We start from the raw sequence: 23715 nt of genomic DNA on the forward strand, positions 1-23715 counted from the left end.
ATTTCAGCAAAGCTTTTGATATAGTCCCCCATGGTATTCTTGCCAGCAAGTTAAAAAGGTATGAATTGGATGAATGGACTATAAGGTAGACAGAAAGCTGGCTAAATTGTTGGGTTCCTCAGGTAGTGATCAACAGCTCGATGTCTAGTTGGTAGCTGATATCAAGCGGAGTGCCCCATGGGTCGGTCCTGGGGCCAGTTTTGTTCAATATTTTTATTAAAGATCTGGACAATGGGATGGATTGCACCCTCAGGAAGTTCACTCTGGACTCTATCCCTAATCTCCAGCATATCTACCTCTCCCCTAAGATTATAGTCCAGAGTGAACTAGACAAATTGGAGGCTTGGGCTAAAAGAGACCACATCTGGAGTAATGTGTCCCATTTTGGGCCCCCCACTACAGAAAGAATGTGGACAAATTGGAGAGAGTCCAGCGGAGGGCAACAAAAATGATCAGGGGGCTGGAGCACATGACTTGTGAGAAGAGGCTGAGGGAACTGGGCTTGTTTAGTCTGCAGAAGACAAGAGTGACGGGGGATTTGATAGCAGCCTTCAACTACCTGAAAGGAGGTTCGAAAGAGGATGGAGTTAGGCTGTTCTCAGTGGTGGCAGATGACAGAACAAGGAGCAAAGATCTCAAGTTGCAGTGGCGCTGGGGGGGAGGGGTTCTAGGTTGGATATTAGGAAACACTATTTCACTAGGAGGGTGGTGAAGCACTGGGATGGGTTACCTAGGGAGGTGGTGAAATCTGCATCCTTAGAAGTTTTTAAGAACCGGATTGACAAAACCCTGGGTAGGATGATTTAGTTAGTATTCATCCTGCTTTGAGCAGGGGAATGCACTAGATGACCTCCTGAGGTCTCTTCCAATCCTAATCTTCTGTGAGTCTATAAGCTTTGAGTGAAAGTCTGCTGGAAATAGGGCAGTAGCACATCCTACCTATATGGGGCTGAGTGCATATTGCTTCCTACCCAATGTGCTTGGACAGGCACTGAAAGGCTTAGAAATTCTCAATATAGAGGCAGTGTAGCCACTTGCTTTTCAAACAAATAGTGCAAACAACCAGCGGGACCCATTGAGGTGAGGAGGCTGGTGTTGTGAATGCAGTGGGGGCGGTGATTACTGCTCCATTGATTAGTATTCTGACTAGTTGCTTCTCACTGTTTTGGAGTTAGCCTTAGCTATTGCCTGGCAACCATAGTGTAAAAATACAACACCAGCTTCAGAGTTCAAGCCTACTCCTCGCATGCACACACATCCTCTCCTACTCCACTGCCGGCCCGGAGCAGGTGGCTGTATTCTCCCTGCTAAACCATCCTCATCTTCAACTCTGCGAGGAGAAAGATTGAAAGGGGAGAGGAGGGAGTTGGACAATAAGAAAACAAGCAGCAAGAGCAGCAATGAGCCAGTACAAAGAGGAGGAGAGGGTTCTTAGCACTGGGACGATGGGCGGGGCTTGCTGAAGCTAAGGTTTGGTCTGCCTGTCTGTCTGTCTTGCTATCTCTCCCTTGCCCGAGCACAGCATGAGTGGGATACCTGCAGCTGCTGAAAATCTGCTTGCTAGGCATGGCTCTGCTGGTTCCCCTCTCCCCTCCCTTCCATGGCCGTTTGCTGGTGGAAGTGCTGCTGGCAGCACCTTGTCTGGCCACGGCCACTGCCCAGAAGTCCTTGAGGTTTGGTTTTTGCTAAGTGTGCCCCTCTCCATTCAGATCTCTCACACAGGGCAAGCGCTTGCCCCCATTTAATTTGCAGCCCTGAGGTTTTGCCCTGTCAGGAATGTGTCCCAGAGCAGAGGAGAGCTAGATGTGGGGCTCTCCTCACCTGCCTGGGACTTGAGTGACATGTCAATGGCTCCTTTCTCTAAGGGCCGAGAATGATGTGTCTGCATGTATTTCCCCCCAAATCAGCTGCTGGGGTAGCCAGGAAAGATCCGCTGATCTATGGACATGTACAGTGTGTACAGACTCACCGTACACATAATCACACCTCTTCTCACTTGCACCTCCACACTTTCCCTTTCTCTCACACACTTGCACACCTGCCACGCACACCCTCTCTCCCACACACTCTCATACCCTCTCTCCCACATGCAAATAGGAATTCACAGAAGCTAGCTGAATGCATGCCAAAACACACTGCCTTTGCCAGTGCAGAAAATCCAAGCCCCTTTGGAAATTCAGCCTGTGGTGTTTTCCTTCTGAAAGACTGCGACAGGGCAGGACCTGCTTTGGAAACTAAAGTTCTTAGACTGTCTCAGAGCAGGTGGTTTGGGATTTTGTGAAACTTTTAATAAATGGTGTTGTTGGTGAAACCACAGTAAACCATATACACTTGGAAAACAATAGCACATGGGAATCTCTCTGTATGTCAGATCATCTCTTCTACTGGCAGTTGTGGATGCATGCTTGGAGTTCTACACAGTTCATCTAGTGTGAAGTACTGAGTGGTTGAGACTGGGACTTGGGAGACCCAAGTTCAGTTCAGACATGCTGTGTAACCTTGGGCAAGTCAATCACTTAATCTGTGCCATACTTCCCCTTCTGTAGCCTGGGGACAATAGCACTTCCTTGCCTCAGGGGGTACAATCCAGTAACCAGTTCATGATGTGTTCAGGTGCAGGGTGAGGCGGCCAGATAGGGGCCAAGGGAGATTAGGATGCACAGTGAGTCAAACTGCATCTATGAACCTTGGGCCTGGTGGCATTTCGGCTTCTCTGAATACAGAGCTTGTGAATCCCTCCCACCCTTCTGCACAACATGCTCATTGAATGTCCTGAGAAATGTTACCACTCCAGCCGGGGCATCACAGCCTCCTGTTTATCTGCAGGGCTGGTACTACTGAGGCAATGGCAGTGCAAGCTGTCCCCGCAGAGTGCTTGTAACCTGACCTCTAGGAGTGAGAGGATCGTTGTGTCTGCATGACCTATTCAGTCCTTGGTCTCCATTGAGATTCCCTGCAGAGGAGGCAGTGAGTGCAGCTGCCAGTGGTGACTCCTGCCGCCCATTCACTTCACACAGGCCACTGAGCAGCCATTAGGCATCCATGATTTTCAATGGCTTGTGGTGGAAGTTGGATTTGAACCCAGGCCCTGGGGGTGAAAGGCTCCATGTGCCATTCCCATTCCTACGTGCACACACGAATGCTTTCAGTTGTTCTCTGTGCATGGGATAGGTCTTCCTGGCAGGCAGGTGAATGAAAGGGGCTTAAAGAAATGTGTCTGTTTTTGTCTTTCAGAGCCTTGGGTCAGCGGACAAGAAGGACTTTTTCCAACCAAAGTAAGTGCCAGTGGTCTCTGTTTGAGAGTGTGTGTGTGTGTGCACCTGAGTGGAAATTCACGATTACAACATATTATTGAGAGAAATACTGTCTCTCACTAAGATTAACCATGTCAATGGATAAGAATAGCTTCTGCAATTACACTTGCTAGGACAACACTGCAAGGGCTGTCAGTCACTTTGCTTCAGGGCATATGCAAATCCTCAGATGAGGTCAGGAAGAATCAAGGCTGCTGGGCCTGGCATCAGGGTCCAGGCTGATGTCCAGTGGCCTCGGAAGGAGGGGGTTGCAAAGATGATCTTTCCCACCTTTTCTACGCCTTGCTCTGGAATTGTCCTGAACACGGTGCGGTTGGTCTGGAGACTCTGGTGCTGTATGTTGTAAGTGGCTGGTCTTGGAGCAGAGCTTTCACTGGCAGTATTTTGACACAAATATTTCCCTCTCATTCCATCTGATACAAGCCACCACTTTTGAGGGTAAAATGAGGGGAGAGGAGTCTTTGGAGCCACTGTATCAGTAGTCATAGACATAGGCTCTCCTAATATACCACTGGACCAGCAACAGAGTAGGCAGTTGGCAGAACAGTGCATTCCCTGTCTACATGGACCATTGCTCTGATCCAGCATGGCCATTCCTATGGGACAGAGTGAATAAAGTCCTTAAACCATTTTCAACCTCTGGGCCCCTGACTGAAATACAGCCGAAGCTCTCATCTCTACGGAATTTGGCTTGTTATACCAAACATGTAAGGCCTTTCAGTACAGAAACGTATCTGTAGAGCTGCAGAATGTGAAGGCTTCCTGTTTGAAATGCAGCGTTGCCAATGTGATCTTTCAATAAGAGCGACTTCTCTTACAAACTGGAGAGGTACTTACAGCATCCGGTCATGACTGGGAGGGAGCCATTCCTGTGGCCCTGCAGCACTGTGATGTCAAGCATTCATTTGTGTGTGCATAGTCTGTTGTCATCACTGCTCTGGCCTTTTTCGTAGCCTTCTGAACTTTTTCAATCTGCAAAAATAGAGTGTTGAGGTATTTCTGGTGACGGAAGCTGTGGAAGTGAGCTGTAACTTTTGGGAACAGCACTGGAATTTTCTCCTTCAAGGAGATGGGATTGGGGAGAAATGTCTTTAAAAATAGAGTTGTTCTGCTATTTATTTCTCCTGGTTACTTTCCAAAGAGATTCTCCAGAAGGTTCCTTTTCAGCACTGTGTACAAAATATGTAGTGAGCATGAGACAACAGCCTCTGTCACTGCCTTGTCTGATTACTCTTAGCATCAGAATAGACGCCTTTGGAATACTAGTAGAATTTCAGACTTCATCATGGCGTGTCTAGCAGCAAGCATTGTTTGCTATCAGGGTGTATTTGATTTAAATCACTAGTCAGGAAGACTTGATTTAATCATAGATTTCTACATAAAAGTGCATTCTTGTTGGTTGTTATAACCTTAATAGATATTCTTCACAACTCAGAGATGGATGTAGGTTTCATTTTTAGAAGGTACACACTATACATTTTTAAAGTGATTTATTTTGATAACTTTTCAGATTAGTTTTACAGCTATATCAGAAAATGAATAATTGTTTGGTTATTTCATTTACCAAAGGTAATTGAAGCAGATATTCAACAGGTTAATCATTAATATTTGAAGGATTTTCTTGCATGCTGTATTAGGAGGAGAACATCACCAGACAGATATTTAAATTGTTTTATTTATCTAAAATAACGTTATATATTTTGGATTTTCTTCTTCAACAACAAACATAATATTTTAACAAAACAAGCATGTGAATTTTTGAATTTAGTTAAACATTCAAGTTTTTTTAAATCAGGTTTGTTTTTGTTAAAATTGTTTTTAACTAAAATAGTTAAGTGAAATATTTAAACAAAAACAAAAATTAAATCGACTATGTCAGCCAGGTCAACATAAGAAACTGAAAATATTGGTTTCTGCAGCTAACTCGGTCATTTTCACCTTCATTTTCCTGTCTGTTCATAATCTGGAAAAGAAAAACAAGCTTTCCTGCTTTTTCAGGTCCCGAACAATTTCTCAATTTGGAATGAATTAGTCCAAAGGAAGAAAATGTTCTTTCTACACTGTCAGAAGAAGCTTCTGCTGTTAAAAGTGGGATTATCATTTCACCAGTCTCTGAATCCAAGTGCTTGAGTGACTTCCACCAGTTCACTAGTGTGACTTTCTTTAAAACATCATCAGCAAACATATATTTCTTGAATGGTTCATCCTTAGCTCTGAAGTTTATTATAGTTGGCATTATGAACCATCCACTCCCAGTCTTTATTCAGGCCTAATTTGATGGTGTCCAGTTTGCAAATTAATTCCAGTTCTGCAGTTTCTCATTGGAGTCTGTTTTTGAAGTGGGGCAGAAGGAGAGGCCCCGAGATAGTACAGACTCTTCTGCCGGGCTAAGAGTATAGCTGGATAGATTAACAATATTGCTCGGTGAGTTAAGGGAACCACTGTTGTGACCCTTGTGACATGTAGAAGTTTAGATACACTAACACTAACCCAGGAACCAATCCTTGTAACAAACCCCATTGCCAACTCTGTCCGCATTTCTATTCAAGGGACACCATCATAGGACCTAACCACATCAGCCACACCATCAGGAACTCATTCACCTGCACATCTACCAACATGATATATGCCATCATGTGCCAGCAATGCCTCTCTGCCATGTACATTGACCAAACTGGACAGTCTCTACGCAAAAGAATAAATGGACACAAATCTGACATCAAAAATTATAACATTCAAAAACCAGTAGGAGAGCACTTAAATCTCCCTGGACACTCAATAACAGACTTAGAAGTGGCAATTCTTCAACAACAAAAACTTCAAAAACAGACTCCCACAAGGAACCGCAGAACTGGAATTAAATTGCAAACTGGACACCATCAAATTAGGCCTGAATAAAGACTGAGAGTGGATGGATCACGACAAAAACTAATTTTCCCTCTGCTGATACTCACACCATCTTGTCAACTGTTTGAAATGGGCCACCTTGATTACACTGGCCTCATTAGCACTACAAAAGTGTATTTCCCTCCCTTGGTATTCACCCCTTCTTGTCAACTGTTGAGAATAGGCTACTTCCGCCTTAATTTAATTGGCTTGTTAGCACTGACCCCCCTACTTGGTAAGGCAACTCCCATCTTTTCATGTCCTGTGTATTTATACCTGCCTACTGTATTTTCCACTCCATGCATCTGATGAAGTGGTTTTTAGCCCATGAAAGCTTATGCCCAAATAAACGTGTTAGTCTCTAAGGTGCCACAAAGACTTCTCATGATGTTGTTTCATTCGGGTAACCAGGCCTTGCATGTCTTTGTTGCACTTTTTGCATTTTGCATGCATGCCTGTCTTGCCCACGGGTAGAGGAACTTCATTAAAATATTCCCAAACTGGGTCTCTTTTATGGCCTGCTGCTATTATAGGTTTTCCCTTCTAGTAAGAGAATGGTATGGTAGATCTCAAATCAATGAAGGCTACACTCAGAAAGACCTCAAGACTTCTGGAATATGCTGCTCAAACAGTTTAACTTTTGTTTCTACTGCTTGTCCCTCCCTTCTCACATTTATCTCCAGACTTCTTCTCCTTGTCCAAATCTATTCCTCCCTGAACAATCTTCTATTCATTGAACTTTTTGAAACGTTGCACTTTTAGAGAGAGTTAAGGGATTGACTCTCTGTACACAAATTTGCAGAGGGACAATAGGGTTGAGGTCTGTTATTTCTCACCTCTATATATAATTTATTGATTTATTTTAAAACATTTTTGCTGTTAACAAGCATGTTATCTCTGGAGACACAAATCTACAGTTCGATAACTGCAAAACTAAGCATCTCTGATGGTATCTTCTAGACTGAGCACTGAGTTCCATTGGGTAGATAGAAAGATTAACCTAAATAATCTATACAGAAGCCCCTGGAACCTCATAAAATTGGGTCCCTAATCCATGAACTATTGGAACTCATTTAAAACTTTTCTTAAACATTACATGAATATATTGTCTCATACTATAGATTAGAATTTATAATCTCTATTCCATAAGGAGATATCTTTGAGGTATAGTGTATCTTTATCTTCAGATAGGGTTTTCCTCAAAAAGCATTTTATCAAAAAAAATCTGATTTAAATAAAAGATATCTGATTTTTTTAAATTGATTTTTATCCACCCTGTTTGCAGTTCATGATGTGTGTGTGTGTATATTTCTTCAATTCATCCATCCATCTACATTCCCTTGATTTGTCTATTGCCAAGATTTGCAAAAAGAAATGCCTAACATTAGGCTCCTAATTCCATATTTAGAAACCTAAATTACAGGAGCTCTCAATTCTTTGGCTTCAAGACAGGCATATGCTGGCACAATTTTTAAAAGTCAGTGGAGCTGCTGAGTGCTCAGCCCTTTTGAAAATCAAAGCACTTATTTAGGTGTTGAAACGTCACACAGGTTTCTGGAAGCTTTGAAGATCCATCGTGGCGTTATGACCCCATGCTAGGTGTAGTGAAGAAAGTGAAGCACCTGCAGCTGAGGACTTTGAATTACATTTGTAGCCTTATTAAGAATCCTCTGGTGTTTGTCTGTTGTGTGTTGCATTGAGTACATGATTTTTGAGACAAGAAAAGCATGCCTTTTTCATGCTCTTGTGAGACTTCTTATCAGAAATGTGGGAGGCAAATAGTGGAGATTATTTTTAAATGTAGGGGCCAAATCATGGCCCCCCGTCCAAACCCCACCCTGCAGGAAAACCCAATAGACGGGCAGAGGAACTCCCTGAGCTTCCTACAGATCATCCCATCAGGGAACAAGGGATGATTGCCTGTCGCAGAGAGTATGCCCTTCTCCACCCATTGAAGACGTATTTTCCTATCTCCAGACTTCTAAGCCAGTTCTCAAAGATCTGAATCCTTAGCTTCGCCTCCAGGCAGCTGTGAGAACCTCAGTGTTTCACTGAATGGGCTGTGATATCAGACCATGACCTAACCAATCATAAGACACAACACAAGTTAATTTCCATCCTGCTGTCCTGTGTAAGATTCTTTGCGAATTGTCAGGGGATTTGTGTTACACTTACAAACAAAGCTGCATTTGACAGGTACAGCTTCATGGCTGTGACACACAGCCAGCATCACTGCTGTCCATATTGACTTTTATCCCAACTTGCTGCCACTGACATTGTTGCTGTTTCAGATACAATCTCTATGACAAAGCACTGTCTGGCCTAGCGAGGCTGTGCAATACATGCCTGATTCTGCGGGGTACTCCTTGGAGTCAGCGTGAGCAGGGGGTGCTATGGACTTGTCAGGGAGTATTCAGCATCTGACACAATTGGATTCTCCTTGTTGGAATAGGATATGCATTCTCATCTCCTCCCCTTTGTTCTTGCTCCTTAATTCTGCAGCCACACCCACACATCTGGATTCTTGTGTTCCTACCTCTGCACAGGGTACATTCTGTTCTGTGCCCATCACTGTGGTACCTGAGCCCCTTACAGAGATTTAAGCAATGTCACATGCATCTGTCAGATATGGTTCTCTCTTCCTCTTTCCTCTCCCAAGTGCAGGATCTGGGTCCTAGATTGCAGAGAATCTGTCTTGGTTTGGTTTGTAAAGCAAATGTGCATTTATGTGCTCCATAAGTAATTAAGAAAAATCTTTGAGAGGCAGGGCATGCTAAGGGCATTACAGTTATAGTCTAAATAAATATAGTGCTGTTCCAGAGTAACTCCCGTCGATAGTAAGATCTAGACAGACTGGAGCTTGCTCTTAGGAATTCGAACTGTAAAGGCGCTTAGTTATTTCTAAGCACAATTTAGTCACACACCTCTTATGTTTGATGTGAGTCTTATGTAGTTTAGCTGCTGATACTTGGCGGTGTGACAGTATTCTTCCTTATCTGTTCTCAGGTCTACATAATTCGTAGGTGAGGTTCACACTGAAGCCTTATACTCTTATATAACTCTCATTTTTTAGCTACAGCTCAGAAGAAAACATTTGGAAGTACTTTTTTAAAGCCCTTTTCATTTGTTTTGCCTTGCAATATTCGTTACGTCAGTACTGCTCTCCATAGCTTTTGCCAGTCTTTTAGAGACAGAATGTTTGTTCCTAGGCTAAGAACTTCCACAGTTTTGGCTTAGAGTGAAGTTTTATTGTTGAATTATTATATTCTAAAACCCTGGCATTTTAAAGGACCTGGAAATGGATATTTACCCCTTAAAAGCGTCACATTCTGTCATAACAACGCTGCTGTATTTCTGTGAGGGACATTTCATTTGCATTTCTTCTATAATTCAGACATTATAATAAAAACAACGACAATATCAGCACACACACATTACATTTAATGTTTTCTTCGGTGGGTGAGAATCACTCAGCAGGGACATTCATTCACTGATGGGTGAAACTGAATTAACACTAATCTCTTTCCTCCCACCCCGCCACCTTATTTCAAAGTTCTGGGCACTGGGGAAGAAAGAGAGGAATGGGATACATTGTGAACGGGAAGGGAAGGCAGTAAAGTAAGGAGGAGGAGTTAGATGGAAAGGGAAAGACAACATGAGAGGAAGGATGGTCTTGTGAGTAAGGTGGTGAACTGGGACTTGAAAGAGCTTGGATCATTTCCAGTCTCTGTCACAGACTCGCTGTGGGACCTTGGTCAAGTCACTGAAGATATGCCTATGCTATAATCACAAGGTGCAATTTCAGCTCGTGTAGAAATCCCTGAGCTAGCTTTAATCTAGCTAGCTTGGGTCCCAGAGCAGTGAAGATGCAGCAGCACAGACAAGCCCCACCAGTAATTACACAGGGTTCCAGATGGACTTGTACAGCTCACACTGACACCTGTGCTTTCATGGCTTCACTGCTCCAGGACCCAAGGTAGCTCAATTAAAGTGAGCTGTAAGCACAACCTGTAAGTATAATATATACGTGTCTAAATCTCCCTGTTCCCCAGCTGTAACAGGGGGCTAATAACATTTCCTTTCTCCTGACTCTTGTCGGTTTCCATTGTAAACTTTCACTATGTGGATGTACAGTGCTGAGCACAATGAATCCTCGGTCTTGGTTGAGGCTTGTAGTATCAGTAATTACAAAAAGCTATATTAAGATTGCAAAATCAAGCACTGCGAGGTTCAGAAATGCCTGAATTACGGTTTCTTGCCTGATCTTAGTTGGGCCCCCTTGAGCACATGCATTATGATACTATCTTTAATTACGTGATCACAGACTAGCCCCTCATTCAGTGCATGGGATGGACCTGCTCTGAAGATGAATGCGGGTTGTGTGGTGAAGGAGACTGTTGCCAGTAGGAGCCATGCTTCATTTGTTGCAGAAGCTGGAAGGTGTGTAGCAAATGAGGCAGGAGATTGCAGGAAGAGAAAGGATTGCCTCATGGTGAAGTCAGCTGAATGCTTCCCTGGAGAATTGGATTCTAACCTTGTGTCTGACAAAGAGTGCCTAAGTAATGCTGGGCAAGTCACTTAAACCAAACTTTTCACAGACAGTCACTAATTGTGTGTTTCTCATTTTCTGGTTGCCCAACCTGAGGCCTTGAGGTCTGATTTGCAGAAGTGCTGAGCACTCACAGCCAACGGGAGCTTTGCTTTGAGCGTGGAAAGTGCTATATACAGCTAAGTACTCTGAAAATCGTGTCCTTGGCATCTCAAATTGTGTACCCAGAGTGATTGAATACTTTTGACCCTAACCTCCCTCTGCCTCTGAGTCTCATCTGTAAAATGGGGCAAATCCCACACCCATGTCTCACGGGGAGATAATTTATATTTGTAAAGCACTCAGATACTATAGTGATGTGCAACATAAGGAAGCTTATCAGGAAATCAATAATTCTGTTTTAATAGTAGCGTTTGAACAGGGTGCAGTAAGTAAGGCTTGAGGCCACAAACATGAACAATGAATAGAAACCAGAATAACGAATTGCTGCTCATTAATTGAGCAGCATCCATTCTGCGCACTGAAAGAGGCAGGGATCTCATGTTAAAAATAACATGTGATCATGCAGATAAAAATTGTATCCTATTTGCTCTCAGCAGAAGTCAATTTTTATTTTGTTATAATTTCGACGGCTAATATTGATGTTTCTTTTTTAACATTTGTCTTCAATTTCTATTGATTTCAGTTTTCACAGTTGTGGGAAACTGAGAGGGGTCAGACAATAACTAATGACAATAGACGATGAGATGCAAAGAAGTAAAGCTTTATAACCCTTAAATAACACAAACTGTCAATATCATATGTCAAAATATACAAAGTAAATAGCTTTAAATCATACTCTAAAAAGCTTTCAAGCACCATTTTTCTTACTTTGCCTCTGTAATGTTTTATTATTGATGGAAATATTCTTTCATTGGTTCATGTGTGCACAGTGAAATCAACATTTATTGATATTGACCGATAAAAATCTAATCCTCCCAAACCTGATCATAATGCATAAACACAATGGGGCTGAATTAAGATTGCACAGGCAACCTTAATTCTGGCATTTCCTAGCTTTTGAGTGCTTCTCTTTGGAACCTTAATCGTGTTATTTTAGTGTAGTTTTTGTGTGTAATTTCGTAGATTTAAAAAAAAGTCCCAATCTTGTCTCTTCCCCACTCCTGGCTCCTTGTCCCAACCCCATTATCCTCATCTAGCCAGTCCCAGTCTCCAGTCCTCAAATTCATAATCCCAATCCCAGGCTCTTTGACCAACTGTCCCAGTTCCCCCCAACCCACCTCTGCTCTTTATCTGCTCTGTCTGTACTCTCCCTCCCTGGCCTCCATGTTCCATGTCCCCACTGGCTCCCAGCCCCAATCTCCTTCCCTGGGTTTCTCATCCACTATCACCCACCCCCAGCAATTTGCCCAACCGGTCCCATTTCTTTCCCAATACATCGGTTCCTTGTCAAATCTGTCTCCACTCCCCTCTCACAGCCTTACCAACTCCACTCTACTGATTCACAGTCCCAGTTTCCTTGCCCAGACAGGCTGTCTCCCCTCCCGCTCCAACTCCAATCTGTTTCCTTCTCCCCCACCTTCAGTTCTATTCTCCTCTCCAGCTCTTTGTCTCAACCTCCTTCTCCTGCTTCCCCTTTCATCTGGTTCTTCTCCCCTGTGTATAGAAGTGAGGCAGCTTCCTCCTCCCAGCGATGGGGGATCTGAGAGCACAGGAGAGAGGGGCAATTTACTCTCAGTTCTACTCCCAGCCTGGCCCAGAGCTCCAATTGCAGGGAAAATCCTGCTTTGCCCTGGGCTGAAGCATGCTCATTGCAGACAGGATCTTCCCTGAAAACAGGGTCTATGAGGGGGTGGGGGTACAATAGCAGCAGGTAGGGACAAAGATTGGAGTCTTGGGGAGCTACGATCTTCTTCAGCTGTCCCTCGATGCGAGGATAATGTCTGCCAAGGGGATTCGTTGGTGGGTTTTTAAGTGGCTGAGGAGTCCAATTTGTGCCCTGCAGATTTTCCCATAGAAGTGACGGATGTGATCTTGGAGGAGACGAGGTTGGCTAGAGTGTTGTGCCCTATCTTCCTTCCTTTGTCGCTTCTCTTGTCTTTTGAGCACCACTGTTCTCCTCAAAGAGAGCTGTGGCTTGGTTTATGGTGTGGCGCCACTGTGCTTTGTTCCGTGCCAAGTCCTCCCAATTTGCTGGATTGATGCCTCCCTTTTTAAGGTGTACTTTCAGTATGTCTTTGAAGTGCTGCTCCTGCCCTCTGCAAGCCCTTCTTCCTTAACTTAACTGAGAGAAGAGTATTTGCTTCAGAGGCGACTGTCAGGCATACATACACAGTGGCCAGACCAGCACAGTTGGTGTTTCATGACCTGTGGCTCTATACTGCTGATGTTGGCTGCAGAGAGAACGGTGATGTTAGTGCATCGATCTTCCCAGCTGATCCTGAGAATCCTCCTGAGGTAGTGCTGCTGGAAACACTCCAGCCACTTCAGATGTCATCCTGAACAAAGGACAGCAGGAGATGTGAGTGATTGCTGGACCCAGACTAGAAGGAGACTAGCCTGTAAAAGGAAGCTTACTGGAACACCTCTGAGGGTGAGGTTTTACCTGTATTCAGTTTTCTTACTGTATTAGGCATAGACTTGCGTGTTCTATTTTATTTTGCTGGGTAATTCACTTTGTTCTGTCCGTTACTAGTTGGAACCACTTAAATCCTACTTTCTGTATTTAATAAAATCACTTTTTGCTTATTAATTAACCCAGAGTATGTATTAAAACTTGGGGGAGGGGGGCAAACAGCTGTGTATATCTCTCTGAGTGTTATAGAGGGCGAACAATTTATGAGTTTACCCTATATAAGATTTATACAGGGTAAAATGGATTTATTTGGGATTTGAACCCCATTGGGAGTTGGGCACCTGAGTGTTACAGACAGGAACACTTCTTAAGCTGCTTTCAGTTAAGCCTGCAGTTTGTGGGATGTGGTTCAGACCTGAGTCTGTGTTTGTGGCTGGCATGTGTGTCTCACACAACCAGGTAGGGTTCTGGAGTCCCAAACTGACAGGGAAGACAGGGGCAGAAGTGGTCAGTTGTCAGCCCCAAGGGGGTTTCTGTAATCCAACCCATCACAGGGGCAATACCTCTGTAGTTCCCGCATAAAGATTGGTCCCTGTTGCGTGCCCGGATGCTCTGCAAGGACAAGGCCCACACACACAGGTGAATTAATTGGCTTTAGTGAAGGTTAAGTGACACACCCGCAATGGGGACTCCAAGTGTTGCTGCCACTGGGATGGGGAACCCAGCGCATGAAAAAGCTCAGCCTGGTGCGAAGTCCAACTGCGCAACCAATGGCCCACAGCAATTATAACATCATGCTAATACCAGGCAAAGCAACACATACATATGCAATTTGGGACTTTCCAACAGTCATGGCCGCCCCTCTGGCCTGTGGCCAGGGGCTTTCTGCAGTTCCTCATACACACCGGGGCTTCCCACACAGGGCAGTTCTAACCGGTTACAAGCAGCATCTGCTAGTATACTGTATCCGCTAATAATCTCTCCTTGAGAAAGCGTAAGCCCTAACTAGGCCGTGACAAAGTCTTCCGGGGTCTCCTACAGTCCCGTTTCTTGAATATTGTAACAATGTTGATATTCTTAAAGTCTGGTGGAATTTCTTCAAAGGTCCAGATTTTGTTGAGAAGTTGGTAAAGTTTGTGCTGTTCTACCAGCTCTACAAACCTCAGCTGGGATGCCCTCTGGGCCTGGTATCTTGTGATTTTTTTTTTTTTTTGGTCTGGGTGATGGCACACCTCCTCAGAAGATGGGGGTCAGCAAGGTGTTCCATTGCCGAGCATTGTTGAACAGACTCGATGGTGTCTTCAGAGTCCATGGGTTCATGGTTTAGTAGGCCCTTAAAGTGCTCCTTCCAGCGTTGTTTAATGGCCACATTGTTCTTGAGGAGGGTGGAACCATCCTGGGAACATAAAGGAGTTGGGCCCTTGGAGATTGTCCCATATATAGCTTTTGTTGCTTGAAAGAAGCTTCTTATGTCATCCTGGTCTATGAAACCCTGGATCTCAGAGGCTTTCTCTGGCCACAACTTATTTTTGATGTCACTGTAGCCTCCTTTGGACTTTGGCTTTGAGCAGGTGATAAGCCTCATGTTTTCATGGGTTAGAGGAATCATTTTGCCAGTCACAGAATGCAGTTCTTTTGTTGAATTAATGCTAGGATTTCCTCGTTGTTTTCGTCAAGCCAGTCTTGGTGCTGATGAGCTATGTTTTCAGAACATGCACTGTGAATGGTATATTTAAGTTGCTCCCAGTACCTTGAATGTCAGTGATGTTATCAGGCAAATTAGAGAGTTTCTCAGACGAATGTTGCTGGAACGTCTCACAGTTGGCTTGGTCCTGAAGTGCTTTGATGTTGTACAGCTTTTGCTTAGTCTTTGGGTGTTTGCAGTGTGGTGGAGTGAGCTGCAGGTACATGACTGATGTTACTAATCGATAGTCTGTCCAACAATGATTTGTACCAAGATGACCATCACACGGCTGCCACCTGCATGCAGATTTGTGACCTGAAGACTCACAAAGATCACTACTCCTGTCTTCACCGCCACTTCTCCGTCGCCACAGGGCTTTGGGCGGGTGTGAGCCCTTTGGAAGAGGCCTGCACGTAAAATCTTTTAACATGGGGAAAACAGTGCACAGGCAGTGACCACAGGAGACTTGGCAGGAGGAAAACCCTGACTCAGTGGCAAGGGAGTCCAAGACAGCCCTCATCTGCCTACACAGCCACAGAATATTAAAAGGGCCTCTGTAAGCACTGATCCACTGTTGGGGTCTTGTGAAGTTTGGACTGTGGTTAGTCAGGAGCTTTGCCTCACACCTGCTTGCCAAGAGGGACTCTCCCAGAAATATGAAAGCTTCGGAAAATGTAGCTCTGAGGGTTTTTAGCCCACGCAAGCCTCTCCACCACAAGGTTGCAGTCCATCAGAGATGACTGTGGGGTCTGTGAAGGGGGCAGGGTTGTCATAGTAATGGGTGAGTGATGGAGATTGGGGTCTGTGATGGGCTGAGAGTATGATTGGAGTAGGTGGAGGGCAGGGATTGGGGTTTGTGATGGCGTGGGGGTACAATGGGGTGGGGTAGCAGCAGGCGGGTTTGGGGATTGGGGTCTGTTGGGAGATGACAGGTGTAATGGGGGCAGATATGGGAGGGAAGGGAGGCAGACTGGAGCTATGCTCCCAAAGTGGGAGCCCTGGTATAAGATATCAGTTTCCAGCAGGCCATAGCCCTCCCTGCAGCCAGTTTCCTTTAGATTCGTGCATTTAACTTTTTAGCAGGCAAAGTTTACAAAGTTTAAAAAAGTTTACGATGCCATCCAGGGTACCCTAGCAGCAGGGCTGGCCTTTTAAAGTCTATAGCAGGTTTAGGAGCTGTTTCACTGGGTGTGACGGGTTGGATCACAGAACCCCCCTTGGGAGCTGCCACCTGATGTGCCGAGACTACTTCTGCCCCTGCTTTCCTGCCCTGCCAGACTGGGACTTCAGTGCCCTGCCTGGTTTGAGCCAGACCCGCTAGCCTGCTGCAAACCCAGACCCAGGTCTGAACCACGTCCCCTAACAGCTGCAGGCTTAACTGGAAGCAACTTACAGAATTGTACCTGTCTTTAACACACAGATGCCCAACTCCCAATTGGGTCTAAAGCCAAATAAATCTGTTTTACCCTGTAGAAAGCTTATATGGGGTAAACTCATAAATTGTTCACCCTCTATAACACTGATAGAGAGAGATGCACAGCTGTTTGCCCGCCGGGTATTAACACATACTCTGGGTTAAATAATAAGTAAAAATGAATTTATTAAATACAGAAAGTAGGATTTAAGTGGTTCCAAATAGTAACAAACAAAACAAAGTAAGTTACCAAGCAAAATAAAATAAAACATGCAAAGCTCTGTCTAAGCAAACTGAATACAGATAATCTCACCCTTAGAGTAAGTTATTTTCCTCAAAGTGGACACCTTCCAGGCCTGGGCACAATTCTTTCCTCTGGTACAGCTCTTATTCCAGCTCAGGTGGTAGCTAGGGAATTCTTCATGAGGGCTGCCTCTTTGTTCTCTCCCACCCATCTTTTGCATAAGGTGGGAATCCTTTGCCCTTGTCTGGGTTCCCACCCCCTCCTTCTCAATGGAAAGACACCAGGTTAAAGATAGATTCCAGTTCAGGTGACGTGATCACATGTCACTGAAAGATTTCAAGCCTTCATTCCTCCCAGCCTGACTCACATGAAGGCCTGCCTGCAAACAGAGCCATCCATAGTCAATTGTCCTGGTTGATGGGAGCCATCAAGATTCCAAACCACCATTAATGGCCCACACTTTGCATAATTACAGTAGGCCCTCAGAGTTATATTTCATATTTCTAGTTTCAGATACAAGAGTGATACATTTATACAAATATGATGACCACGCTCAGTAGGTTATAAACTTCATAATGATACTTTCACAAGAGACCTTTTCCCTGAAGCATATTCCAGTTACATTATATTCACTCATTAGCATATATTTATAAAATCCTATAGACTGCAACATCACACTGGGGTCTGGCCAGTAGAGCAAGAGTCTGATTTACAAGGGGTCAGAGGGATTTTACAAGTCTCTGAACACTGGGAGTAGAAATAAGTCCCTAGTGGGTACCTCTGAACAGGAATTTGGAGTCAGTAGCTACTCATGGTGACAGCAGGGATGTGGTTTTGGAGTTGACTGCTGGCAGAGGGAGAGAGCAGATCTGCGCTAGAGGGAGGCTTAACAGGAGTACGTGGAGGGACAGTTTGGTAGGGGACAGTTGCAGAGAATGAACAAGGCAGGTCGGCCTTGGAATGGTGGCAAGGAGCAGCTGCTAAAGTTAAGGCTGCACAGTCTTTGCCAGAAAGCTCAGTGTATCACAACACTGTGGGAACTCTTCTGCTACATAATGGGCTAGGTGATGGCATTTAGCCCTGGTCTCTGCCCAGCAGTGACATTTGACATTAGGAAAGTTTTCAGATGAGATTTAGCTGTTCAGGTGGGACAAAGGGAGCAGAAACCCCTCTGGGTACCCTCAGCGTGGGGAGTCCCCAGCAGATGCTGTGTGGTGCTGCATAAAGGGCAGTGCATAGCTGCATTGCCCCTGGCTGACAAATCTCAGGGAGGAACCAGCTCTCCCTGCATGCACCATCTCACACAAGGAGTGTGTAGTCTGCGCCATCCTTCATAGCACGGGAACCAGGGGCAGGTCTGTAGCTCCCTGTGTCTCTGCCCCCTTTGGGGGGATGTTGTGCCACTGGGGCACATGGAGGGGGTAACTCCTGGGCTTTGCTAAGCTCAGGCAATTGACCCTGATCCTTTGTACCTTCTGATGCTGTGTGCAGCTGGTCAAGAAGAGAATGGGAAGTAATTCTAACAGAGAGGTGCAGTGTTGTTGTAAACGGGGAGGAAACATGGGGCCAGAGAGAGGAGGCCCAAGCGGTACATAGAGTGGGATGTATGGGAGGAGCAGCATCTCAGGCAGACTGTGTGGTTTGGGTGTGGACGTGGGAGAGCAGGGATGTCTGTGTTGCATTGCTGCCATGTGCCGAGTTAATTCAGCTGCCCTGCTGGCCACTTCCTTGCTTTGCAGTCAAATATTTCCTGGAGCAAGCAGCTCGTCACCCCCCAGCAAGAGCCAGCAATTTCTGTTGCCATTCCCTGTCTGTCTGCTGATGGGACACAAGACAAGGAAGTTCAGTCAACCCTCCTGCTCCTTCTGCTACCTCTGATCACAGAATGGAAGTTTCTGTGGAGAAAGAAGCTCCAAAGCATATGTGGTGGCTTATTGCACGCTCCTCAGCCTCTTGCATCTCACAACTGAGAGCTGCATTCAGCCTTGCCTGATCCTTGTGTCACCTGCCAAGCCAGGTCACATTTTGTGTCTTATCAGCCACCCAGCTCAGAGGCTGAAATGCCGCCCCTGGGGAGTGGGCCAGCTTCAGTTGCGCTTAGGTGGTACATAGACCTGGACCTGGCCTACGCTGCATGTGGTGAATCTCACCCAGAGTTTATGTAGTCATCTATTTAAGGCAACTCTCCTTTTTTTCTCTCTCACTCCTTATTGAGGGAGGTTGGGAACTGGGGTATGTCTCCAAACCCTTCCTAGCTAACGGGGCAGGAGATCCAAGAGGGCTGTTTCTGACAGAACTCTTTGGTACCAACATAAGATGAATTACTTAGGCTGTCAGATCCTTGGACCAGGGACCTTCTTTTGGTTCTGTGTTTGTACCATGCCTACCAAAATGGGTCCCAGTCTATGGCTGGGGCACGTGGGTGCTACCACAATTCCAGTTATAAATAGTCATCCTCACCCCTTGAAGTCAATGTCAAAACTCCCATTGGCTTCCCTGGGGCCAGGAATTTACTTATGATCTCTGAGAGGTAGACCACAGTGACTCTAAGTCTGGGGAGCTCATCAAACGATCATAAGCACCTGGTTTGTCCAGGCCTCTTGGTTTCCATCTGGGGATTGTACAGTTCTGGCTAAGATTGGTAAAATGAAGTTTGAGTTTCACTCGTTTCTCTACAGCTTTTAATGTGTTAAGTGTCTTTGCAATGTGTGGCTTTTACTGCATTGGTTGCCATAGGAACACTGTTTTTTGTATTATTATTATTTCATTTAACCAATGCAGCTTTTTCTGATATCTCAGTTTCAGTCCAATTTAAAACCTGTTTGGCCCAGGTTCTGATTATTCAGCAATTGTCACAAATGGACTAAATTTCTTAGAAGTATATCTTTTTTTAACCTAATTTTGTATGTGTGTAGGTGCATGTGTGAATTAGTGCTGGTGTGATTGCCTGGGGAACTGACTTTCTTTTCAGAAAGGTCTAGCATGGGCTTATTTTGCTGCTTCCTACTAGTGTCTCTCACCCCTGTCTTGGGAGAGCCTCTTGCTAAGAAAAGAAAGGCCACTCAGTCTTTAGCATCTCTTCTGAATGAGGAGCCATTTATGGTGATGCACTCCCCTGTCCACTGGACATTGACCCACAAAGTCATGTCAGGTACTGCAGGTCTCATCAGATAAAACTCAATGGTCATGACCATCTTCTGTTGAGTTTGACAGAGGTGACAGGCTCCCCTGAGCTATGGAGGCACCAGTCCCTTCAGAATTATTGCTGCAGTAGAGCAGTGTGGGAGAAGCAGAGTTGAATGAAATTAGAAAATGAATTGCACTTTCATCCCAGGAATGGGGGTGGGAGTCCTTTAGAGATGAATTAAGCTTCATTGTTTGGAGCAGTATGGGGGACATGCGTAGCTGAATGAACATAGCAACTGAATGTCCTGCCATGCAGAGGAGAGTTAAAGTCCATGAGAGAAGCCATAAGAGAAAGCCCCCCTTGATATGAACAGAAGCCCAAATTTCCTTCTCATTCTAAGGGAGGAGGGACCTGCCAGCTCAGAGCTGAGAGCAACAAAGAAGCCACCTCTGCACCAGCTGCAGTCCTTTCACATTTCTAAATTTGGCATTCATCATAAAAAAGGGAATTGCACGTAGGAAGATGGGCATTTTTGAACAAAATAACCAAGGCTACCTTCTCCTTAAAGCTAGAGAGCAAAGTGTTTGAAACAATGAATCAACACAGAGACGCTTTGGGCATGGGAGATAACATGCTCCCTCACGCCCTACCAGCAGACACTCCCACGCAGCCATGCGGTTTAAGGGGAGGAAACATATTCAGCTATTTTCTGAATTGGGCTGTCAACACTGTTGTTAAATGAGAATGCAGAAGAATACCATTTAGAAGGGCACTTGTCTCCACAGCTACCCATCTCAAGTGGTTCCTGCTCTTGGGATGCTGTGCTAGCAATGTGAGGCCAGGCAGGACTCCCGGAGCAGTTAGACACCCATAGTAAGAATCTCATGCTAACTCCCCTTGCTTGGTGTGTAGATGTTTCCCCCACCCAATTCTTCACTGCCCCAAGCCCTGGAGTGAGTCCCCTTCTGTTCTTTGTTGTAGTTGTGAAGCTCTGACAATCAACAGGGTTCATGCTTGCACACTTGGTTGATACCCTTAGGGTTTTGTTTTATCTAGCTAGGTAGCTAGGCATGAGCGGGCTGCTTTGTTGGTGCATCCGTGGCCTTGGGTCCTGATTACACTTGTCAAAGCTCCTTTTGAGCCACCTGACAAGAGTGAGCTCAAGTTTCTATGGCCTTGCCCATGCAGAGGCTTGTGCCAGGTTTATTGGACCAGGTTAGTTGAGGCAGTACAAATCCCTAGAATCATAGAAGATATGGGTTGGAAGAGACCTCAGGAGGTCAACTGGTTCAACCCCCTGCTCAAAGCACGACCAACACCAACTAAATTATCCCAGCCAGGGTTTTGTCAAGCCGGGCTTAAAAAGCCTCTCAGGATGGAGATTCCGCCAGCTCCCTAAGTAACCCATTCCAGTGCTTCACCACCCTTCTAGTGAAATAGTTTTTCCTAATAGACCTCTCCAACTGCAACTTGTTCTGTCATCTATCACCACTGAGAACAGCAGAGCTCCATCCCATTTGGAACCCTCCTTCAGGTAGTTGAAAGCAGCTATCAAATGCCCCTCACTCTTCTTTTCTGCAGAGTAAATAAGCCCAGTTCCCTCAGCCTCTCCTCATAAGTCATGTGCCTCAACCTCCTAATCATTTTTGTTGCCCTCCGCTGAACTCTCCCCAATTTATCCACATCCCCTCTGTAGGGGAGGACCCAAAACTGTACACAATATTCCAGATGTGGCTTCACCAGTGCCAAACAGAGGGGAATAATCACTTCCCTCGGTCTGCTGGCAATGCTCCTCCTAATGCAGCCCAATATACCATTAGCCTCCTTGGTAACAATGGCATATGTTGACTCATGTCCAGCATCTTGTCCACTGTAATTCCCAGGTCCTTTTCTGCAGAACTGCTACTTAGCCAGTCGAGCCCCAGCCTGTAGCGAGTGCATGAGATTCTTCCGTCCTAAGTGAAAGACTCTGCATTTATCCTTGGTGGATCTCATCAGATTTCTTTTGGCCCAATCGTCCAATTTGTCTAGGTCACTCTGTACCCTATTCCTACCCTCCAGTGTATCTACCTCTCCCCCCAGCTTAGTGTTTCCTGCAAACTTGCTGGGGGTGCAATCCGTCCCATCCTCCAGATCATTAATGAAGATGTTGAACAAAACTGGCCCCAGGACCAATCCCCTGGGACACTCCACTTCATACTGGCTGCCAACTAGACATCAAGCTGCTGATCGCTACCTGTTGAGCCCAGTGATCTAACCAGCTTTCTATCCACCTTATAGTCCATTCATCCAATCCATATTTCTTTAAGTCCTGGCAAGAATACTGTGGGAGACCGTATCAAAAGCCCTATATGGACACTATCTGGGAATGGGAATCCACTGAAAAGAGGTATCTCTGGAGACAAGAGAATTTTTTATCTACAATTTTAGTTCTCTAAATAGCAACTGCAGAGCACCATATGAAGTGAGGGGGCCATAGTGCCACACCCTGGCTATGCTGCAGCCATCCCCTCAACCTTCATCTTCCTCTCGGAAGTGCCCTCCCACCAGCCTGAACGCACTGGCCTATGAGTCCCTACATCCACCCCCTCCCAAGAGGCTTATCCTTTGAGGGGGTCCCTCTGCCATTCCCACCAAGGAGCCCCACCTCCTCCACCCTGCTTCTTACCTCACCCCTCTATGCTAGCGAACCTCGCCCTAGGGTGACAGGTCCATCCCATGTCCCAGCCAGTCCCTGGCTTTAAGAGGAGCCACTATGGTTCTGACAAGAAGCAACCTCCTGTGTCATTGAGTTCAAACCCCTGCTATTGCAGGCAACCCCATCATTTAATCCCATTAATAATTTACTAAATTCCATCCTAATTAGGTGCCAGGCTGTCACTGAGGATCAATGGGATTTGGGGTTACTTTTGGAAATCGCATCCACACTTCTGTGGATCACCGTTCATGCACCTTCTTTCCTCACAAAGTTGAGTGTTCTGTAGTTTCCACTTTTATTCAGCTTTGTTAATTACCAGTTATTTTGCCCATTTTTTTGCCATCTGTGCTGAAAAACAGATCAGAGAGGTGGGACAGCCTTTGCATAGAAGTAATTGGAAGTGAGGAGGCATGAGTTGCCCCTGCAGCATGGGCTCATGAGCTCAGAACTTTAGAACTAGTTGAATTGCTCCCTGGACTGTTTCTGGAAATACGTCCACAGCAGTCTACTGCTGTCTGCATCTTCAGAGAACATGAGTGACAGGTAGGTAATTTTCTGTTTATAATGTCCAGAAGGGAAAGAAATGGAACATCCACAGATCTCTCATGTGTTCGTGTTTCCAGTGGGCTCACGTAGGGCTTGGTTCTTGGCCCCCTTCTATTTAACATTTTTATCAGTGACCTTGAAAAGAACATAAAATGTTCACTGATAAAGTATGCAGATAATACATAGATTGGGGAAGTGGTAATGAAGAGGATAAGTCACTGATAAAGAGAGATCTGAGTCGCTTGGTAAGCTGGCCACAAGCAAACAGTTTGTGTTTTAGTACAACTAAATGGAAGTGTATACACCTAGGACCAAAGAATATAGGCCACACGTAACCAATGGGGGACTTTATCCTTGGAAATAGTGATTCTGAAAAAGATTTGGAGATCATGGTTGATAATTAATGGCACGTGAGCTCCCAGTGTGATTTTTGTGACCAAAAAGGCTAATGCGATCCTTGGATGCCTGAAGAGGAGAGTCTTGAGTAGGAGCAGAGATGTTATTTTACTTCTGTATTTGGCAATGGTGCAACTGCTGCTGGAATTCTGTGTCCAGGTCTGGTGTCCACAATTCAAGGAAACTGATACATTGGAGAGGAGCCATGAGAATGAGTCAAGGATGAGAAGACATGCCGTATAAAGAGAGACTCAAGGAGCTCAGTCTAATTACCTTAACAAA

The 23715-nt window shown here is 45.2% G+C and overlaps 1 protein-coding gene across 10 annotated transcripts in view; it reads left to right on the top strand.

Moving 5' to 3' along the window:
* LOC127058304 (ankyrin repeat and fibronectin type-III domain-containing protein 1-like) overlaps window positions 1-23715 on the top strand; it is a 698608-nt gene that overhangs the window by 555935 nt on the left and 118958 nt on the right. For all 10 annotated transcript variants that reach the window (XM_050968088.1, XM_050968089.1, XM_050968080.1 and 7 more), the window contains exon 5: window positions 3235-3275. In XM_050968088.1, the coding sequence (XP_050824045.1) occupies window positions 3235-3275 (41 nt within the window). The remainder of the gene's footprint in view (window positions 1-3234; window positions 3276-23715) is intronic.

This window comes from Gopherus flavomarginatus, chromosome 9 (assembly GCF_025201925.1).
Source record: "Gopherus flavomarginatus isolate rGopFla2 chromosome 9, rGopFla2.mat.asm, whole genome shotgun sequence".
NCBI classification, from domain to species: domain Eukaryota; kingdom Metazoa; phylum Chordata; order Testudines; family Testudinidae; genus Gopherus; species Gopherus flavomarginatus.